Below are 20,692 nucleotides of genomic sequence, written 5' to 3'. Positions count from 1 at the left end.
AAGTTATATGAACAAAATTTTTTTTTTTTTTTTTTTTTTTTTAAAAACCCTCACCACCTAATTTTTTTTTTCAAAATTAAAAATTTTGTTTTACCTAATTTAAAGCTTATTTTTTTCCAAATTCAACCATGTGTAATAAAGTTATGTTACGAAATATCATTTTCGAAAATTAATTATAAACGCTCCCGTATATACGCTCATCCGTGCTATGTGCGTAAGTAATTACCGTCGAACAATAAAATATATAAAAAATGTTTTTGTATAATTCTTATTTATGTTTTCTATGTATTTATAACTGTGTATTGTGTATATTTAGATTTTTTTAAAAATGTATTTGCATTTTATATTATTCACTCATTATACACATTACAATAATGATATTCGACAAAAAAATGTTTCAAACATAATGACTTCTTGCACCAAGAACATCTTACTACAGCTATATTATTGCAACCTTCGATATCACATTTTGTTAAAGTTTCGTCTAAACTAAAGTGTACTGGATTTTCGAATTCGTCTGGTCTTTCATTCGTATAACCACTTTTAAACCACGAATATTTAAATAAGTTTTGATATCGTGGGGATGACAATTGATTATGTATCAAAGATTGCAATTTTATTATATTATTTCGTTCATGTAAGTTTATATTACTTTCCAACAGTAAAACCGCATCTGAAAATCTTTTAGCAAAATTTTTCCAAATTCTGAATCCATAAACATCTAATGGTTGTATTTTCCCTGTAGTTCCTTTCGGTATTATCATAGTAGTAATATGTGTTCCAGGAGGTGTTAAATCCGAAATCATATTGGGGCAATGTCCAGTCCATGAATCGATAAGAAGAACGCTATTAGGACCAATGTTTGCGAAATAAGCTTCTTCTAACCACATTTTAAAATGATCTGTACAAAATATAAATGTTAATTTAATAGTTTTTTTATGACTCTTATTAAATTGTTAAATAAAATAAGGTTGTTAAAAAAAGTAATTATAAAAGGAAAATACCTGATGTCATTTTACCAGATTTCGATGCTTTTACAATAACATTTTCTGCTTTAAATAAATTTTCTTGTACTCTTGGTCCAAATTTACCATTAGCTTCTTTTAATACAATAAATAAAGGGGACAACAAATTGCCATTACAGGATATTATTGGTTGTATCGTATATGAATGGGTTGTTGATGATATGGATTGCACGACACGTTCTACTTTCTTTTCTCCCTGGTTAGACAATGATCTTCCAGAGTGAAGTTCCAATTGGAAACCACTTTGATCTGAATTGTAAATATTTTCAGATCCAAACTGTTCAATAAGAGGTTTTACTGTTTCCAGAAAATCATCAGCTGATTTTTGCAAATCAGCAGAATCTTCTAATGTTCTTCTAGTGACAAACTTCGTAACTTTTCTTGAAACAATTCGGTGAGACTTCTTAAATCTTGCTATCCAACTGTGAGATGCTTTAAATATAGGATTTAAATTTCCTATTTCTTCTTGAGCTTGTAAAGCCCATCTTTTTAAATCAATATCATGAACCATGAATCCTGATTCGACAGCTGCAGTAAATTTATCATGTGTAAATTTGGAGATGTAAGATAATTTTTCTGTACGACTTCCACCTGATTGTATTTGTTCTTCCCATCGCCTTAACTGACGTTCAGATGAAACTCTTCTAAATTTATTTTGTACTACTCTTAGAGGACGATTCCTTTTTCTGTCATTACTGTTTTCATCAGTGTCCCGAAATCGCCAATACTCAACAGCTCGTCTTTTATAAGAACTATCAAAATTTGTATCATCATTTGAACAATGAGGATGAGAATTTAAACTATCTTCATGCCATGCTTCTTCGTCATCTTCAATTATTTCAAAACTATGTAATTTATAAGGTTCTTCATAATCGAGATATATTTCTTCCGTTACTTCCACCCCATTATAATGAAAAACGCTATCCAGTAATATTTTTTTAATGTTTTCCTTTAATTCCACTTCTGCTTCAGTTACTGGCGTTTCTGTTAAATATATTGAATTTATTGACACCAATAAAAGTCTAACAACGTTAAGCGGATTGATAATCATATTCAAAGATGTTATATTTTGCTTTCTATTGCAATAAAAGAACAGTTTACACAGATATTATTACAACGAAAAGACTACACCGACTGTGAGAATTATGCTGCTACATGAACAATTTATATTAACTTATCAGAAATACGTCATCACATAATCTTATTTTATTATTTATTTTAACGTATTAAAGATTTTATTGTAAAAATTATAACTTATCTGGAACACGTACACATAATCTTATCTTATGATTCATTTAACGTAAGATATAAAATTTGTTTATGCCAAATATTGCGACATTGGTATTCGCAAGATTCAATTAAAAAATAATTTTATTATAAAATATAATTGTTTTTAATTTTTATAGAAGAAATTAAATATTAAAGAAATAATAAGAAAGCAGGGGGTATATTTAAAAAATTCTTATTAATTATATTTAAAAATTTTTTTTTAAATCTAAATATACACAATACGCAGTTATAAATACATAGAAAACATAAATAAGAATTATACAAAAACATTTTTTATATATTTTATTGTTCGACGGTAATTACTTACGCACATAGCACGGATGAGCGTATATACGGGAGCGTTTATAATTAATTTTCGAAAATGATATTTCGTAACATAACTTTATTACACATGGTTGAATTTGGAAAAAAATAAGCTTTAAATTAGGTAAAACAAAATTTTTAATTTTGAAAAAAAAAATTAGGTGGTGAGGGTTTTTAAAAAAAAAAAAAAAAAAAAAAAATTTTTGTTCATATAACTTTAAAGTACTCTTCAAGCCATTAAAATTTGTTGTACGTTTTTTCTTTATATCTCTTATAGTTTAGCAGATATTTGATCCTAAAGAAAAATACCGTTATTCTTTAAAGGGGTGTTTCACCCCTTAAAACTCAAATTGCGCACGTATAAAAAAATACGTGTCTTTTAGATTTGTGTATTTAACAACATATTTCAAGGAGAATCAAATCGGTTCCGGACAGTTGTGACATGTCCCTTGTCAGAGCCAATCCTTATTCCGAAGTTACGGATCCAATTTGCCGACTTCCCTTACCTACATTATTCTATCGACTAGAGGCTCTTTACTTTGGAGACCTGCTGCGGATATGGGTACAAACCGGCGCGACACCTCCACGTGGCCCTCTCCTGGATTTTCAAGGTCCGAGGGGAAGATCCGGACACCGCCGCAACTTCGGTGCTCTTTGCGTTCCAAACCCTATCTCCCTGCTAGAGGTTTCCAGGAAACTCGAATGCTTATACAGAAAAGAAAACTCTTCCCGGATCTCCCGACGGCGTCTCCAGGTCATTTTGGGTTACCCCGACGAACACTCTTACAAGGGCCCGAATTGTATGCGGTTCCGCTGCCGGGTTCCGGAATAGGAACCGGATTCCCTTTTGCCCGACGGGCGTGTGTCTTTCGTATAATATTTATTATTATTTCTCGACACTCGAGTATATTGTACGCCGTCATTGACATAGGATTTCTCCTAGGCTTAGGATCGACTGATTCGTGTGCAACGGCTGTTCACACGAAACCCTTCTCCACGTCAGTCCTCCAGGGCCTCGCTGGAGTATTTGCTACTACCACCAAGATCTGCACCGACGGCGGCTCCAGGCAAGCTCGCGCCCAGACTTTTCTGCGCTCACCGTCGCGACCCTCCTACTCGTCAGGGTTTCGTGACGACGCGAGAGAAGACTAACGCCCGCTCCCGGTTGCCGCCCCACTTGCCACTGACGGCAGAGTATAGGCTCGACGCTTCAGCGCCATCCATTTTCAAGGCTAGTTGCTTCGGCAGGTGAGTTTTACACACTCCTTAGCGGATTCTGACTTCCATGGCCACCGTTCTGCTGTCTTAAGCAACCAACGCCTTTTATGGTGTCCCATGAGCGTCGAGTTGGGCGCCTTAACTCTGCGTTTGGTTCATCCCACAGCGCCAGTTCTGCTTACCAAAAATGGCCCACTTGGCACTCTGATTCGAAGATGCTCGTGGCTTCATAATTCAAGAAAGCCAGAGATCTCACCCATTTAAAGTTTGAGAATAGGTTGAGGTCGTTTTGGCCCCAAGGCCTCTAATCATTCGCTTTACCAGATGAGACTCGCGCGCGTTCCGTGCGGAACGGCCGAGTGCCAGCTATCCTAAGGGAAACTTCGGAGGGAACCAGTTACTAGATGGTTCAATTAGTCTTTCGCCCCTATACCCAGTTCCGACGATCGATTTGCACGGACTCCGCGGGACATCGCCGACCGACGCGAAGCCAGCGCCGCTGACGATGAATCTCCCCATTCGATCTTTTGGGTTTCTTAGGTTTACCCCTGAACGGTTTCACGTACTCTTGAACTCTCTTTTCAAAGTTTTTTTCAACTTTCCCTCACGGTACTTGTTCGCTATCGGTCTCGTGGTCGTATTTAGCCTTAGATGGAGTTTACCACCCACTTAGAGCTGCACTCTCAAGCAACCCGATTCTAAGGAGAGATTCTCCCGAGGCGCGCACCGGTCGCAACGGGCCTGGCACCCTCTACGGGTAAGTAGCCCCATTCAAGATGGACTTGGACGCGACGCGGCACCTCGGGATAAGCGGATCCTTTCGAACACCACATTTCCCTGCGGCGGAACCGCGGGATTCGGTGCTGGGCTCTTTCCTGTTCGCTCGCCGCTACTAAGGAAATCCTGGTCAGTTTCTTTTCCTCCGCTTAATAATATGCTTAAATTCAGCGGGTAATCTCGCCTGCTCTGAGGTCGTCGCATAGTGAGTTTTCGTAGCCGTTTGCCTCCTCCGCGTCGCTCATCGTCGTCTCTCCTCTATAATATATAAGAAGGAGAGAGAGAGAGCGTCGACGAGAGAGCAGCAGCGGCAGCACACGAAATACGCGAGAAGGCAAATCGCCGGGGCGCTAACCGCACACTCGTTGGTGGTAATGGAGACGATATATCGCGGGGTTCGAAATTCTCGGCTCTCCTTTCTCTTTTATATACAAAATTCGGGCGGAATCGATTCGACGAGTACACGGCGCGCCGGTCCTTTTTTTTTGCTTTACGAAAATTTCGTGGACTCGGACACGCGGTCGGCTCGCGATTCAAAACCCTTCTCCGTAAAGAGGTAAAGGATTACGAATGCTCTCTCCGCCGGACGACAACGCGCCGTATATTTCTCCGTAATACCGTTATGTGTGCGGGCAAGGGCGCCTCGGCATAAGACGCGCGAGCGCTATCGCACCGAGAGACGCGGCACAGAGTGCGAGAGCAGTCGGTCAGTCTGTGTGATGTACGGAGAGGAGAGACGGTGAGACATGCGCTACCTACTTTCGGGAGACAACGACGCACGCGCCGCTCTAGGGAAAGCGGTGCCATTCACCGCCCTGACCCTTTTTTTGGCCGTTTGTTGCTCCCTTCGCGCGCGCTCTTATTCTCATCCCATTTCTCCTCGGCTCTCGCGTACACACACGACTTGGATACACAAACACGCTCCCCCTCTTAATTCGCGCAGCATTCTCTGGGCGCGCGTTTGCCAACGTTTTACACGCTTGTGCGCTTCTCTTTCTCATTATTATTTCGGTGTGTCATTTCAGACGACGCAAGGATTTGCGCCGCGGCTGGTCGGCGCGGCACAGACACCTCGGGCGAACGTCCAACGATCGCTCGTACGCCCATTGTAAGCGTTGCACAGAGCACAGGCGACGCGCGCGCCATTCTCTGGTCGCCCGCGTCGTGGCCGTGCGCGCTTTTCGGGCGCAAGCAGTTTAGGGGTACTAAAACGACTCTCAGCCAGGCGTGGTCCGGGAATTGTATTCGTGGACCGCAATGTGCGTTCGAAATGTCGATGTTCATGTGTCCTGCAGTTCACAAGTTGTGCGAGAACCTTCGATTTGTTTTAATTTTCTGCGCAGAGGCAAATTTATTTATTTATAAGTCGGCTCGTAGATACGAAGGAGACTGGATGCGGAGAAAATTGTAAAGGTGGAGAAATTCACTTTTGAGGCAAAGCAGTTTTATTCAAAACTCTCGCAGACAAGATTAAAACGCGGAAGTTTGCTCTAGAACGAGATAAATTCGCGCGATGCTCTTTTCGCTGATATACACGGAGACGTCTCTTCAGTTCAGACTCCTCGAGTAGACTCATTTTTGATCCTCGCGGAATTCGGCAGCTAAGGAGGCGATCGATCATCCGATCGACGCGTGGCACACGTGCTGAAATCCTATTCGCGGACGATTGCCCCATCACGCTCCGAAACGCGAGACAAAGGCGAGTTTTTGTAGATTCCTCGCTCGCGGAATCGAAAACAACCGGAATAACATCTCGGCGTCGAATATTTTCAATTTCTACGATTAACCTTGCTTCGTCGCTCCGAAAATACGTGACAATTTTAAACATACCGCCCGCCTCGCATTTGAACATATGCGAATATGCGAAATATAGCCAACGGTAGTCTTCAACCTACGATGAAGACAATAAATCAATTTTCAATCAACCAAGAAATCAAACAAGAGATCAATGCAATAATTTCTTGCGATCGAATAACGAGAGCAAGTAATCAGAAGGTGAAAAAACCTTTTACAATTTTCGAGTAAATATTTCTAAATTATAAAGACGCTCTCAATTTTCAATAGGCACTGAGCCTTAGCAAATATTCGCCTCTTTCGGCTGTTACGCAAATACAATTATACATGTTTCGAAATTCTACCGACAATGCGATGGGTCGAATAACAAAGTCATAAATGCGATACCTGGCTCGAAAACCACGCCGAAGAGGAGAATATTGCCTAACATAGTAGATTTTGACGCTAAATACATAAATCACACCCGAAATTTATCAAATAATTACAATCTAAGTTTAACGCAAGTACAATTTTCAAATATTGCTATTGATTGGCAGCCGGCACAGTAGCGTAATTGGTCGTTTCAGGATCGAGCTCGCAGGTCTCACCGTAACTACTCGCACGAGTCCATCCGAGCCGGGATGAATCTGCGTGACTCGCGCTAGGTTCCACTTGCCCGGAGGGAGCAAGGGATTCTTCAACAAGGCGAGTTCTCCTATGCGAAAACAAGACGTTTTTTCCGACCGCTTATGCTACTGCTGCAGGGAGTGCAAGTAGTCTTGTGACCACGAGCGCCAAATCTGTTCGACTAAAGAATGGACCATCTGCCATCGCGATAGTCGATTCGCATTACTTTCGAGCACTGACTCCTCCGGTATCGCAATTATGGGGCGCCCGATCAGGAAATGACCCGGAGTGAGTGCCGATAGGTCACTCGGATCGTCGCTTAATGCCGCGATCGGACGAGAATTTAAGCACGCCTCGATTTGGCATAATAACGTCGCGAATTCGGCCTGTGACAGAGTTCGCGAACCGGCGACTCGTTTTAAGTGCGACTTGAGACTTTTGATTCCCGCCTCCCATAGCCCACCGAAGTGAGGAGCCGCAGACGGAATGAAGTTCCATTCAATTTTGTCATTTGCAAGGATGTCGTGCAGTGACGAATCCTTCATCAAGGCGCTGAACGCGTCGTTCAATTCCTTGTCAGCCCCGTGGAAGTTCGTTCCATTATCGCTATATAGCTTGGACGGCAAGCCCCTTCGGCTCACAAATCGCCGAAAGGCGGCGAGGAACCCAGCGCTAGAGTAGTCTTTGACTAGCTCTACGTGGATTGCTTTCGTGACGAGGCAGATGAACAAAGCTATATAATTTTTTCTGGTTTTTTGGCCTCTGCCAACGAACGGCGTGACTAAGAAAGGGCCAGCATAATCCACTCCCGTATGAGCAAATGGAGACGACGGATTGACGCGTGGAGACGGGAGGTCTCCCATGAATTGGTTCGAAAGTTTAGCCGAGTGACGTACGCAAGGGATGCATTGTCTTATATATCCCTTGACGGAGTTTTGCCCTCCCATTAACCAATAATTCTGACGAAGGGTGCGCAGCACGATTTGAACTCCACCGTGGAGTGTACTCTTATGAGCTTGAGCGATTAGAAGGTAAGCGAGTTGTCCGCGCGGCACGATTACGGGATGTTGCTCATCGTAGCTAAGAGCGGAGTGTCGCAACCGCCCGCCAAGCCGGAGTACCGAATCTTTTCCTAAGAATGGAGCAAAAGTTCGAAGGGAACTCTTTTTTGAAATCGTGGCAGTCTTTTGCAAAGTTTTGAATTCGACCTTGAAAGCTCTCCGCTGGACATAAGGCAGCCAGAATTGCTCGGCCCGTTTAAGCTCGTCGACGCTCAGTGTCGAATCTTTTTTAAATTTACGAACCTTTTCCTTCCGCAGTAAGGCGAGAAACCTGTGGACGTAAGCCGTCACTCGGACGAGCTTCGTCCAACTTGAAAATTTGTAAAGTAGATCCCACTCTTCTTCACCTTCAATGTGAAGAACTTTGGTTTTTCGCAGTTCAGCTGAAACTTGCTGTAGTTCATTAGTGGGTCTAGTATTCGTCATATCATGAATCGGCCAAGCCGTTGAAGGTTGCCGAAACCATGGTGGTCCCGTCCACCATAGCGAATGCGACACTAACTCAGACGCGGATAGCCCGCGCGACGCACAATCCGCCGGGTTCTCTGCCGATGGTACGTGACTCCACCGAGTAGATGGCAAATTGTTCTGTATTTCAGCCACGCGGTTGGCCACGTATGTGTTCCACTTTGATGGGTGCTGGCGCAACCACGCCAGAGCTATCGTGTAATCCGTCCAACAATGGATCGGAGTTCCAACTAACTGCAACGAATTAACAGTCCACTTTACGAGGCGACTCAATAACACTACCGCGTTTAACTCTAGACGCGGGATGCTCACGGTTTTCACGGGCGCGACCTTTGTTTTTGCTGCGATTAAATTTATTGCGAAGTCTGAAAGCGAATGATAGACGCGAAGATATACGACGGCGGCATAAGCTCGATTTGACGCGTCAGCGAAACCGTGTATCTTTAGCGCGAGAGTTTGTGGACCTTGACCAGTCCACCGTGGAATTTTGATCATTTCTAATTTGTGAAATTCTGATACAAAATAATTCCAACGGGACGTTAACTCATCGGAGATGAGAGAGTCCCATTCGCAATGTAACAACCACAGCTCTTGAAGTATTATTTTTGCCACGATCACGACGGGAGCGGCCCATCCGAGAGGGTCGTAAAGCCTCGCGATAAATGAAAGAATTGAGCGTTTGGTAGGAACGCTGGGGGTGGTCGAGTTCACGACCAAGCGAAACACGTCTTCGTTAGACATCCATGACAGGCCGAGAACTTTAAGTGAATCTTCCGTCAGGATTAGATGATCGGTTACTTCCGATTGGTCAACAGACAAATCCTTGAGAAGTTCGATCGAATTTGATGCCCATTTCCTTAATTGAAATCCCCCCTTTTCCATTAACTGCATCAATTGAACGCGAGTATTTTTTAAAGATTTAGTAGCGATAGCGGTGTTCCTAGGTGACTCATCGCTAACGGTTTCCAATCGTCTTTTATTCTCAGTAGCGATAGCGGTGCTCCTTTACTGACTTATCGTTATGCGCTCCGACTTCTCTTATTGTATTCTCAGTAGCGATAGCGGTGCTTCTTTAGTGACTCACCGCTATGCGGCTTGCAACGGGCCTTCTTTATTCTTGGTAGTGTTATTTCTTGACGTTCTTCTGTAATCGATTTGCAGGTGGCAACGTGTTTCAGCATTGCATCATGCATTGCATCACGCTATCGTTCTAGAGCCTTCTAGAATCTTCTGGATGTTTCCTTGCGAGTAAAGTCGAGTTCACATAGTAAAGCAGCTTTCATACATAATTATTTAATTATTTAGTATACTTCTTTATAAGCAATATATATATATATATATATATTTTCAGGTATTACCGTTTTAATAAGGCGGGTTTCATACATGCACTGAGAGAAAATAATAGTATTCTTCTCTTAGTGTAGTGGCTCCTTTGGGCGTATGATGGATATAATGTTATTTTACGCTATGTATATAATCTTCGGGTCTTATAATTATAAGTAAATGTATTTATAAGAAGTTTTGTGTGTTAATATATGTATATATATCATGTACATATTTAAAATTTAATACTATTGAATAATACATATTTAATATTAGTAAAATGAATATTATATTGTAATAGTCAATCTGTATAATTAATCGAAATTTATTCAAAAATAAGTAATTACTATTCATTTAAGTCGTTCAAATTATTTGTAATGAAAAAAAAGAGAAAAAAGGAAATAATTGTATTATATGTCAAATATTATATCTTATACTGTCATTGAAATTGCCAGAGAATACTATATGTCTTATACAGTCATTGAAATCGCCAGAGAATACTATATGTCTTATACAGTCATTGAAATCGCCAAAGAATATATATAGTGTCGTCAAAGTATACGATTGACATATATAAATATATATATCCGTATGTATATACATATATACGTTCTTAACCTTATTTTAGGTTTTCTCACAAATAATCAATGAGGATTTTTCTTATTAAACTAAATATATTATATTTATATTATATTATATTATACCATATTTAGTTAGTATTATAGATGTTGTTTTTATATTGTTTTTTGTGAGAAGACATATCTTAGCCTACGAGTGGTTATATTTGTGATTAAATATTCGTTAATACCGGTCTTTCATGCAAGTTAGAGATTGTCATGACTAATAGGTTAAAAAAAATTAATGATTGAAGAAGATTGAAATTTTGAAATTTGTCTGGACGTTACAAACTTCAATTCCGGCGTACAAAGATATTCATGAATTTCTTACGACTCGAATCCGCGGATTGTCAGACTTCGCGGAAGTGTACAGAGAAAGTGTTAATCAAAAGCCAAACAAGCCGCGTTCGTCAATGCATAACGTCTCCGCTGTCAAGTGCATATGCTGCTCAGGCAATCATTTCGTGATAAAGTGCGAGCCATTTCGTCAAAAATCAGTTGAACAACGAAATGAGCTCGCTCGCAAAAATCGTGTATGCTTTAATTGCTTGCGCTCGGGGCATATTTCGCCGAATTGCCCGAGCCAACAGCGATGCAACCACTGCAGTCGGTCTCATCATTCTTTATTGCATTCCGAAAATTATCAATCGTCAGCTGTCAGAAAAGATTCGGAAGCTGCGAAACCGAGCGTGAAAACGAATGCGAAGTCCGACGCCTTGGACGGTTCCAATAACGCTGCCGTGGCCAGCGTCCAGACAATCGAGCCGCCGGACTTTACGACTCCCGCGGTTCTCCTCGCAACCGCGTGGGTGAACATCCACACCGCTGAGGGCCGACGCTTTAAGGTTCGCGCGCTATTGGATCAGGGATCCAATTTTAGTTTTATATCGGAATCTTTCTGTCAAACCATACGGACCAGGCGACAAAGAACCGATTTACAAATCAAAGGATTCGGGGAAACCTACACGGGTGCCGCAAAGTCGCGCGTGTCCTTGCGAATGACTCCGTGCGCGAAATCCGACCCGGTATTTCCAATCACAGTGTACGTGTTTCCGAAGATCACGTCGTACGCGGCTTCGCGAGTTCGACCTGTCGAATCGTGGCCTCACTTGAAGGGCCTTTCCCTCGCGGATCCGGATCCGTCGAGCAAACATCAAATTCACTTGCTTCTTGGAGCCGACGTTTATGGCTCACTTTTGATGCGCCATACGCATCAAAAGTGAGCCATAAACGTCGGCTCCAAGGCAAGGTCCGCTCGGTACCCCCACAGCTCAACTAACCGCGCTCGGTTGGATTATTTCCGGTCCGACCGAAAATAAACGGAAGGCTTCAAAAGAAGCCGTTTTAAATTGCGTTCTCGGTCAAGAGATAGACACTCTTCTCCAGCGGTTCTGGGAAGATGAGGAGATCGCGCCTCAAATTCCCCTCACGGAGGAGGAAGAGATTTGTGAGCGACACTTCGTGCAGACGCATAGTCGGTTGTCCGACGGACGATACGTCGTTGACTACCCTTTAAATGTGATCCTCCGATCGAAATCGGAGAGTCTCTTTCCATTGCGCGGTCGCTGTACAACCGCATGGAAAACAGATTGAGAAATCGATCGGAACTGTATTCGCAGTATAACGAATTTCTAGCGGAATACGAGTCCCTCGGACATATGACTAGCGTCGACGAGTCGGAAAAAACCGAGTATTTGCCCGTTTACATTCCGCACCACCCCGTGATTCGGGAAGATAGTTGCACGACTAAATTACGGGTCGTTTTCAACGCGTCGTGCCGAACTAGGAATGGCACGTCGTTGAATGACTTTTTATTAATAGGGCCCAAATTACAGCAAGATCTACCTGCCGTGTTATCGCGATGGCGACGGTGGAGCTTCGTCTGTACGGCCGACATCGCCAAGATGTTTCGGCAAATTCAAATTCATGAGCAAGATTCAGACTACCAAAGAATTCTTTGGCGTCCTCAAGCGGAAGCGCCCGTTCGACATTTTCGCTTGTTAACGGTCACTTACGGTCTCGCTCCCGCTCCGTATCTCGCAATGCGAGTATTGAAACAGCTCGCCCTTGACGAGGGAGAAAAGTTCAAGGCCGCGGTTCCTATCCTAGTAGAGTCTATTTATGTAGACGACGCCCTGTTTGGCGCGGATGATATAAAATCTTTAAAAAATACTCGCGTTCAATTGATGCAGTTAATGGAAAAGGGGGGATTTCAATTAAGGAAATGGGCATCAAATTCGATCGAACTTCTCAAGGATTTGTCTGTTGACCAATCGGAAGTAACCGATCATCTAATCCTGACGGAAGATTCACTTAAAGTTCTCGGCCTGTCATGGATGCCTAACGAAGACGTGTTTCGCTTGGTCGTGAACTCGACCACCCCCAGCGTTCCTACCAAACGCTCAATTCTTTCATTTATCGCGAGGCTTTACGACCCTCTCGGATGGGCCGCTCCCGTCGTGATCGTGGCAAAAATAATACTTCAAGAGCTGTGGTTGTTACATTGCGAATGGGACTCTCTCATCTCCGATGAGTTAACGTCCCGTTGGAATTATTTTGTATCAGAATTTCACAAATTAGAAATGATCAAAATTCCACGGTGGACTGGTCAAGGTCCACAAACTCTCGCGCTAAAGATACACGGTTTCGCTGACGCGTCAAATCGAGCTTATGCCGCCGTCGTATATCTTCGCGTCTATCATTCGCTTTCAGACTTCGCAATAAATTTAATCGCAGCAAAAACAAAGGTCGCGCCCGTGAAAACCGTGAGCATCCCGCGTCTAGAGTTAAACGCGGTAGTGTTATTGAGTCGCCTCGTAAAGTGGACTGTTAATTCGTTGCAGTTAGTTGGAACTCCGATCCATTGTTGGACGGATTACACGATAGCTCTGGCGTGGTTGCGCCAGCACCCATCAAAGTGGAACACATACGTGGCCAACCGCGTGGCTGAAATACAGAACAATTTGCCATCTACTCGGTGGAGTCACGTACCATCGGCAGAGAACCCGGCGGATTGTGCGTCGCGCGGGCTATCCGCGTCTGAGTTAGTGTCGCATTCGCTATGGTGGACGGGACCACCATGGTTTCGGCAACCTTCAACGGCTTGGCCGATTCATGATATGACGAATACTAGACCCACTAATGAACTACAGCAAGTTTCAGCTGAACTGCGAAAAACCAAAGTTCTTCACATTGAAGGTGAAGAAGAGTGGGATCTACTTTACAAATTTTCAAGTTGGACGAAGCTCGTCCGAGTGACGGCTTACGTCCACAGGTTTCTCGCCTTACTGCGGAAGGAAAAGGTTCGTAAATTTAAAAAAGATTCGACACTGAGCGTCGACGAGCTTAAACGGGCCGAGCAATTCTGGCTGCCTTATGTCCAGCGGAGAGCTTTCAAGGTCGAATTCAAAACTTTGCAAAAGACTGCCACGATTTCAAAAAAGAGTTCCCTTCGAACTTTTGCTCCATTCTTAGGAAAAGATTCGGTACTCCGGCTTGGCGGGCGGTTGCGACACTCCGCTCTTAGCTACGATGAGCAACATCCCGTAATCGTGCCGCGCGGACAACTCGCTTACCTTCTAATCGCTCAAGCTCATAAGAGTACACTCCACGGTGGAGTTCAAATCGTGCTGCGCACCCTTCGTCAGAATTATTGGTTAATGGGAGGGCAAAACTCCGTCAAGGGATATATAAGACAATGCATCCCTTGCGTACGTCACTCGGCTAAACTTTCGAACCAATTCATGGGAGACCTCCCGTCTCCACGCGTCAATCCGTCGTCTCCATTTGCTCATACGGGAGTGGATTATGCTGGCCCTTTCTTAGTCACGCCGTTCGTTGGCAGAGGCCAAAAAACCAGAAAAAATTATATAGCTTTGTTCATCTGCCTCGTCACGAAAGCAATCCACGTAGAGCTAGTCGAAAGACTACTCTAGCGCTGGGTTCCTCGCCGCCTTTCGGCGATTTGTGAGCCGAAGGGGCTTGCCGTCCAAGCTATATAGCGATAATGGAACGAACTTCCACGGGGCTGACAAGGAATTGAACGACGCGTTCAGCGCCTTGATGAAGGATTCGTCACTGCACGACATCCTTGCAAATGACAAAATTGAATGGAACTTCATTCCGTCTGCGGCTCCTCACTTCGGTGGGCTATGGGAGGCGGGAATCAAAAGTCTCAAGTCGCACTTAAAACGAGTCGCCGGTTCGCGAACTCTGTCACAGGCCGAATTCGCGACGTTATTATGCCAAATCGAGGCGTGCTTAAATTCTCGTCCGATCGCGGCATTAAGCGACGATCCGAGTGACCTATCGGCACTCACTCCGGGTCATTTCCTGATCGGGCGCCCCATAATTGCGATACCGGAGGAGTCAGTGCTCGAAAGTAATGCGAATCGACTATCGCGATGGCAGATGGTCCATTCTTTAGTCGAACAGATTTGGCGCTCGTGGTCACAAGACTACTTGCACTCCCTGCAGCAGTAGCATAAGCGGTCGGAAAAAACGTCTTGTTTTCGCATAGGAGAACTCGCCTTGTTGAAGAATCCCTTGCTCCCTCCGAGCAAGTGGAACCTAGCGCGAGTCACGCAGATTCATCCCGGCTCGGATGGACTCGTGCGAGTAGTTACGGTGAGACCTGCGAGCTCGATCCTGAAACGACCAATTACGCTACTGTGCCGGCTGCCAATCAATAGCAATATTTGAAAATTGTACTTGCGTTAAACTTAGATTGTAATTATTTGATAAATTTCGGATGTGATTTATGTATTTAGCGTCAAAATCTACTATGTTAGGCAATATTCTCCTCTTCGGCGTGGTTTTCGAGCCAGGTATCGCATTTATGACTTTGTTATTCGACCCATCGCATTGTCGGTAGAATTTCGAAACATGTATAATTGTATTCGCGTAACAGCCGAAAGAGGCGAATATTTGCTAAGGCTCAGTGCCTATTGAAAATTGAGAGCGTCTTTATAATTTAGAAATATTTACTCGAAAATTGTAAAAGGTTTTTTCACCTTCTGATTACTTGCTCTCGTTATTCGATCGCAAGAAATCATTGAATTGATCTCTTGTTTGATTTCTTGGTTGATTGAAAATTGATTTATTGTCTTCATCGTAGGCTGAAGACTACCGTTGGCTATATTTCGCATATTCGCATACGTTCAAATGCGAGGCGGGCGGTATGTTTAAAATTGTCACGTATTTTCGGAGCGACGAAGCAAGGTTAATCGTAGAAATTGAAAATATTCGACGCCGAGATGTTATTCCGGTTGTTTTCGATTCCGCGAGCGAGGAATCTACAAAAACTCGCCTTTGTCTCGCGTTTCGGAGCGTGATGGGGCAATCGTCCGCGAATAAGATTTCAGCACGTGTGCCACGCGTCGATCGGATGATCGATCGCCTCCTTAGCTGCCGAATTCCGCGAGGATCAAAAATGAGTCTACTCGAGGAGTCTGAACTGAAGAGACGTCTCCGTGTATATCAGCGAAAAGAGCATCGCGCGAATTTATCTCGTTCTAGAGCAAACTTCCGCGTTTTAATCTTGTCTGCGAGAGTTTTGAATAAAACTGCTTTGCCTCAAAAGTGAAATTCTCCACCTTTACAATTTTCTCCGCATCCAGTCTCCTTCGTATCTACGAGCCGACTTATAAATAAATAAAATTGCCTCTGCGCAGAAAATTAAAACAAATCGAAGGTTCTCGCACAACTTGTGAACTGCAGGACACATGAACATCGACATTTCGAACGCACATTGCGGTCCACGGATACAATTCCCGGACCACGCCTGGCTGAGAGTCGTTTTAGTACCCCTAAACTGCTTGCGCCCGAAAAGCGCGCACGGCCACGACGCGGGCGACCAGAGAATGGCGCGCGCGTCGCCTGTGCTCTGTGCAACGCTTACAATGGGCGTACGAGCGATCGTTGGACGTTCGCCCGAGGTGTCTGTGCCGCGCCGACCAGCCGCGGCGCAAATCCTTGCGTCGTCTGAAATGACACACCGAAATAATAATGAGAAAGAGAAGCGCACAAGCGTGTAAAACGTTGGCAAACGCGCGCCCAGAGAATGCTGCGCGAATTAAGAGGGGGAGCGTGTTTGTGTATCCAAGTCGTGTGTGTACGCGAGAGCCGAGGAGAAATGGGATGAGAATAAGAGCGCGCGCGAAGGGAGCAACAAACGGCCAAAAAAAGGGTCAGGGCGGTGAATGGCACCGCTTTCCCTAGAGCGGCGCGTGCGTCGTTGTCTCCCGAAAGTAGGTAGCGCATGTCTCACCGTCTCTCCTCTCCGTACATCACACAGACTGACCGACTGCTCTCGCACTCTGTGCCGCGTCTCTCGGTGCGATAGCGCTCGCGCGTCTTATGCCGAGGCGCCCTTGCCCGCACACATAACGGTATTACGGAGAAATATACGGCGCGTTGTCGTCCGGCGGAGAGAGCATTCGTAATCCTTTACCTCTTTACGGAGAAGGGTTTTGAATCGCGAGCCGACCGCGTGTCCGAGTCCACGAAATTTTCGTAAAGCAAAAAAAAAGGACCGGCGCGCCGTGTACTCGTCGAATCGATTCCGCCCGAATTTTGTATATAAAAGAGAAAGGAGAGCCGAGAATTTCGAACCCCGCGATATATCGTCTCCATTACCACCAACGAGTGTGCGGTTAGCGCCCCGGCGATTTGCCTTCTCGCGTATTTCGTGTGCTGCCGCTGCTGCTCTCTCGTCGACGCTCTCTCTCTCTCCTTCTTATATATTATAGAGGAGAGACGACGATGAGCGACGCGGAGGAGGCAAACGGCTACGAAAACTCACTATGCGACGACCTCAGAGCAGGCGAGATTACCCGCTGAATTTAAGCATATTATTAAGCGGAGGAAAAGAAACTGACCAGGATTTCCTTAGTAGCGGCGAGCGAACAGGAAAGAGCCCAGCACCGAATCCCGCGGTTCCGCCGCAGGGAAATGTGGTGTTCGAAAGGATCCGCTTATCCCGAGGTGCCGCGTCGCGTCCAAGTCCATCTTGAATGGGGCTACTTACCCGTAGAGGGTGCCAGGCCCGTTGCGACCGGTGCGCGCCTCGGGAGAATCTCTCCTTAGAATCGGGTTGCTTGAGAGTGCAGCTCTAAGTGGGTGGTAAACTCCATCTAAGGCTAAATACGACCACGAGACCGATAGCGAACAAGTACCGTGAGGGAAAGTTGAAAAAAACTTTGAAAAGAGAGTTCAAGAGTACGTGAAACCGTTCAGGGGTAAACCTAAGAAACCCAAAAGATCGAATGGGGAGATTCATCGTCAGCGGCGCTGGCTTCGCGTCGGTCGGCGATGTCCCGCGGAGTCCGTGCAAATCGATCGTCGGAACTGGGTATAGGGGCGAAAGACTAATTGAACCATCTAGTAACTGGTTCCCTCCGAAGTTTCCCTTAGGATAGCTGGCACTCGGCCGTTCCGCACGGAACGCGCGCGAGTCTCATCTGGTAAAGCGAATGATTAGAGGCCTTGGGGCCAAAACGACCTCAACCTATTCTCAAACTTTAAATGGGTGAGATCTCTGGCTTTCTTGAATTATGAAGCCACGAGCATCTTCGAATCAGAGTGCCAAGTGGGCCATTTTTGGTAAGCAGAACTGGCGCTGTGGGATGAACCAAACGCAGAGTTAAGGCGCCCAACTCGACGCTCATGGGACACCATAAAAGGCGTTGGTTGCTTAAGACAGCAGAACGGTGGCCATGGAAGTCAGAATCCGCTAAGGAGTGTGTAAAACTCACCTGCCGAAGCAACTAGCCTTGAAAATGGATGGCGCTGAAGCGTCGAGCCTATACTCTGCCGTCAGTGGCAAGTGGGGCGGCAACCGGGAGCGGGCGTTAGTCTTCTCTCGCGTCGTCACGAAGCCCTGACGAGTAGGAGGGTCGCGACGGTGAGCGCAGAAAAGTCTGGGCGCGAGCTTGCCTGGAGCCGCCGTCGGTGCAGATCTTGGTGGTAGTAGCAAATACTCCAGCGAGGCCCTGGAGGACTGACGTGGAGAAGGGTTTCGTGTGAACAGCCGTTGCACACGAATCAGTCGATCCTAAGCCTAGGAGAAATCCTATGTCAATGACGGCGTACAATATACTCGAGTGTCGAGAAATAATAATAAATATTATACGAAAGACACACGCCCGTCGGGCAAAAGGGAATCCGGTTCCTATTCCGGAACCCGGCAGCGGAACCGCATACAATTCGGGCCCTTGTAAGAGTGTTCGTCGGGGTAACCCAAAATGACCTGGAGACGCCGTCGGGAGATCCGGGAAGAGTTTTCTTTTCTGTATAAGCATTCGAGTTTCCTGGAAACCTCTAGCAGGGAGATAGGGTTTGGAACGCAAAGAGCACCGCAGTTGCGGCGGTGTCCGGATCTTCCCTCGGACCTTGAAAATCCAGGAGAGGGCCACGTGGAGGTGTCGCGCCGGTTTGTACCCATATCCGCAGCAGGTCTCCAAAGTAAAGAGCCTCTAGTCGATAGAATAATGTAGGTAAGGGAAGTCGGCAAATTGGATCCGTAACTTCGGAATAAGGATTGGCTCTGAGAAGCGGGGCTGACGTGCCGGGCCTGGGCGAGGTGAACGGTCGGCGTTCTCGCGCCGGTCCCGGGATCCGAGCTCGGTCCCGTGCCTTGGCCTCCCGCGGATCTTCCTTGCTGCGAGGCTTCCGTGGCGGCGCAAGCCGTCGTGGTCGTCCTCTTCGGCCGCCATTCAACGCTCAGCTCAGAACTGGCACGGACTAGGGGAATCCGACTGTCTAATTAAAACAAAGCATTGCGATGGCCCTCGCGGGTGTTGACGCAATGTGATTTCTGCCCAGTGCTCTGAATGTCAACGTGAAGAAATTCAAGCAAGCGCGGGTAAACGGCGGGAGTAACTATGACTCTCTTAAGGGAGCCGCCGATTTTGGTGGTTTCCATGTGCCAACCCCACCTCCTCGCGGTGAGAGTCGGGCAACGTCGGAACCAACCTCCCGGCGGCCAACGGGGCTCTGGCTTGGCGGAGCGGCAACGCTCCGTCCGGGTCCGTGGGGTTGCCAGCCCTTCGGGTCTGTTTACGGCAGGCACCACAAGAAGAGAAAAATATAATCTCCGGCGGCAGCCTCGGGCCGCCGGTCCTGTCGTCCCTTCGCCACCCTCTCCTGACCCCTCTCCAGGCTCTTCTCGTCGGCCGCCCGCTAGGCCACGACGCCGCCCAACACCCGCTGCCCCTGTCCTGCTTCCCGCAAGCCCCCGCAATTCCCATGCCCACACTGTGATCGTGCCCGAAGCCGGGTGGGAGCAAGCGTGCCGAGGGCTGATGGTCGTGGGGGTGGTACACGGCCCGGGTAACGATTTTGTAGGGCACCTGGCGCAACCCTGCGGTAATTAAGTCGCCTTACCGGTACTGGGGGCTCTGCCTGAGGGACCCTTTGCGACTCGCCAGAATCGTGGGATTTATTATGGAGAAAAATTCAACAAATACACTAAAACCGAGATACATGACCACGACAATGGCACACAAAACGGAAAAGAGAAGGATAAGGAACAGAACCCTTTTGAGAGAAGGGAGTCCATCCCAGATCGCCTCCATCTCCAAAATGGTGGGGGTGGAGGAGCGGGCAGGCTTGCTCGGTCCGCTTGAGCGGGGTGTGGAGGCGTACGATCCCCAGTGAGAGGAGGACGGCAAGGCCACATGGCACAAAGATTCTGAGAGAGGCCAACGGGGGTATTCGTTTTTCCTGGCCCCGGGCGCGCCAAAAAGGCTGCGAAGAAAAGTGCGGAGGTTTCTAACAAGGAGTTTTTAGTCCTGGAGAGGGATGTTGGGGGTATGGAAGAAGCAGGAGTATAGTGTGACGGCGGGAGTGATGTGGGTGAGTGCAAAGCGGAAACGAGTGAATGAGGGAGGAATGAGAGCGTTGGGAAGTGGTGAGTAGGTGTTGAGGTAATTGGGCGGGGGAAAATTTCCGAAAAAAAAAAAAAAAAAAAAAAAAAAAAAAAAAAAAAAAAAAAAAAAAAAAAAAAAAAAAAAAAAAAAAAAAGGGGGGGGGGGGGGGGGGGGGGGGGGGGGGGGGGGGGGGGGGGGGGGGGGGGGGGGGGGGGGGGGAAGTGAGAGCGGATGTTTGAAAGTGCGAGTGTGAAAAGGGGGAAAAGTAAGGAGAAAATTTTAAAAAAAGCATGTGAGCAAGTCATGAATGTGCGGTGAAAGGGGGAGGAAAGTGAGGAATG

At 46.0% G+C, this 20,692-nt stretch overlaps 3 protein-coding genes and 2 pseudogenes across 3 annotated transcripts; 3 read left to right on the top strand and 2 right to left on the bottom strand.

The window, feature by feature from the left end:
- Positions 1–3,139: 3,139 nt before the first annotated feature.
- On the bottom strand, positions 3,140–4,788 carry LOC146720466 (large subunit ribosomal RNA; annotated as a pseudogene).
- Positions 4,789–7,138: 2,350 nt separating this feature from the next.
- On the bottom strand, positions 7,139–9,433 carry LOC146720465 (uncharacterized). Its single transcript, XM_085488372.1, has one exon. It carries the CDS (start codon positions 9,431–9,433, stop codon positions 7,139–7,141), a length of 2,295 nt encoding a protein of 764 aa, XP_085344498.1.
- A 1,462-nt stretch (positions 9,434–10,895) lies between these two features.
- On the top strand, positions 10,896–11,705 carry LOC146720464 (uncharacterized). Its single transcript, XM_085488371.1, has one exon. The coding sequence runs from the start codon at positions 10,896–10,898 to the stop codon at positions 11,703–11,705; it is 810 nt and encodes a 269-aa protein (XP_085344497.1).
- Positions 11,706–12,059: 354 nt separating this feature from the next.
- On the top strand, positions 12,060–14,417 carry LOC146720463 (uncharacterized). The gene has a single exon (XM_085488370.1). It carries the CDS (start codon positions 12,060–12,062, stop codon positions 14,415–14,417), a length of 2,358 nt encoding a protein of 785 aa, XP_085344496.1.
- Positions 14,418–17,291: 2,874 nt separating this feature from the next.
- Positions 17,292–20,692, top strand: LOC146720462 (large subunit ribosomal RNA; annotated as a pseudogene; the record flags this gene model as incomplete).

Source organism: Nylanderia fulva, unplaced genomic scaffold, assembly GCF_048542155.1.
Source record: "Nylanderia fulva isolate GAGA-0341 unplaced genomic scaffold, ASM4854215v1 Scaffold689, whole genome shotgun sequence".
Lineage (NCBI taxonomy): Eukaryota > Metazoa > Arthropoda > Insecta > Hymenoptera > Formicidae > Nylanderia > Nylanderia fulva.
Note: the sequence above shows the minus strand (reverse complement) of the source record. Positions and strands in the feature narration are given on the sequence as shown.

Excerpts from the sequence above, each read along its gene's own strand:
- LOC146720464 (XM_085488371.1), top strand. The coding sequence starts at position 10,896 with ATGCATAACGTCTCCGCTGTCAAGTGCATATGCTGCTCAGGCAATCAT.
- LOC146720465 (XM_085488372.1), bottom strand. The coding sequence starts at position 9,433 with ATGCAGTTAATGGAAAAGGGGGGATTTCAATTAAGGAAATGGGCATCA.
- LOC146720463 (XM_085488370.1), top strand. The coding sequence starts at position 12,060 with ATGGAAAACAGATTGAGAAATCGATCGGAACTGTATTCGCAGTATAAC.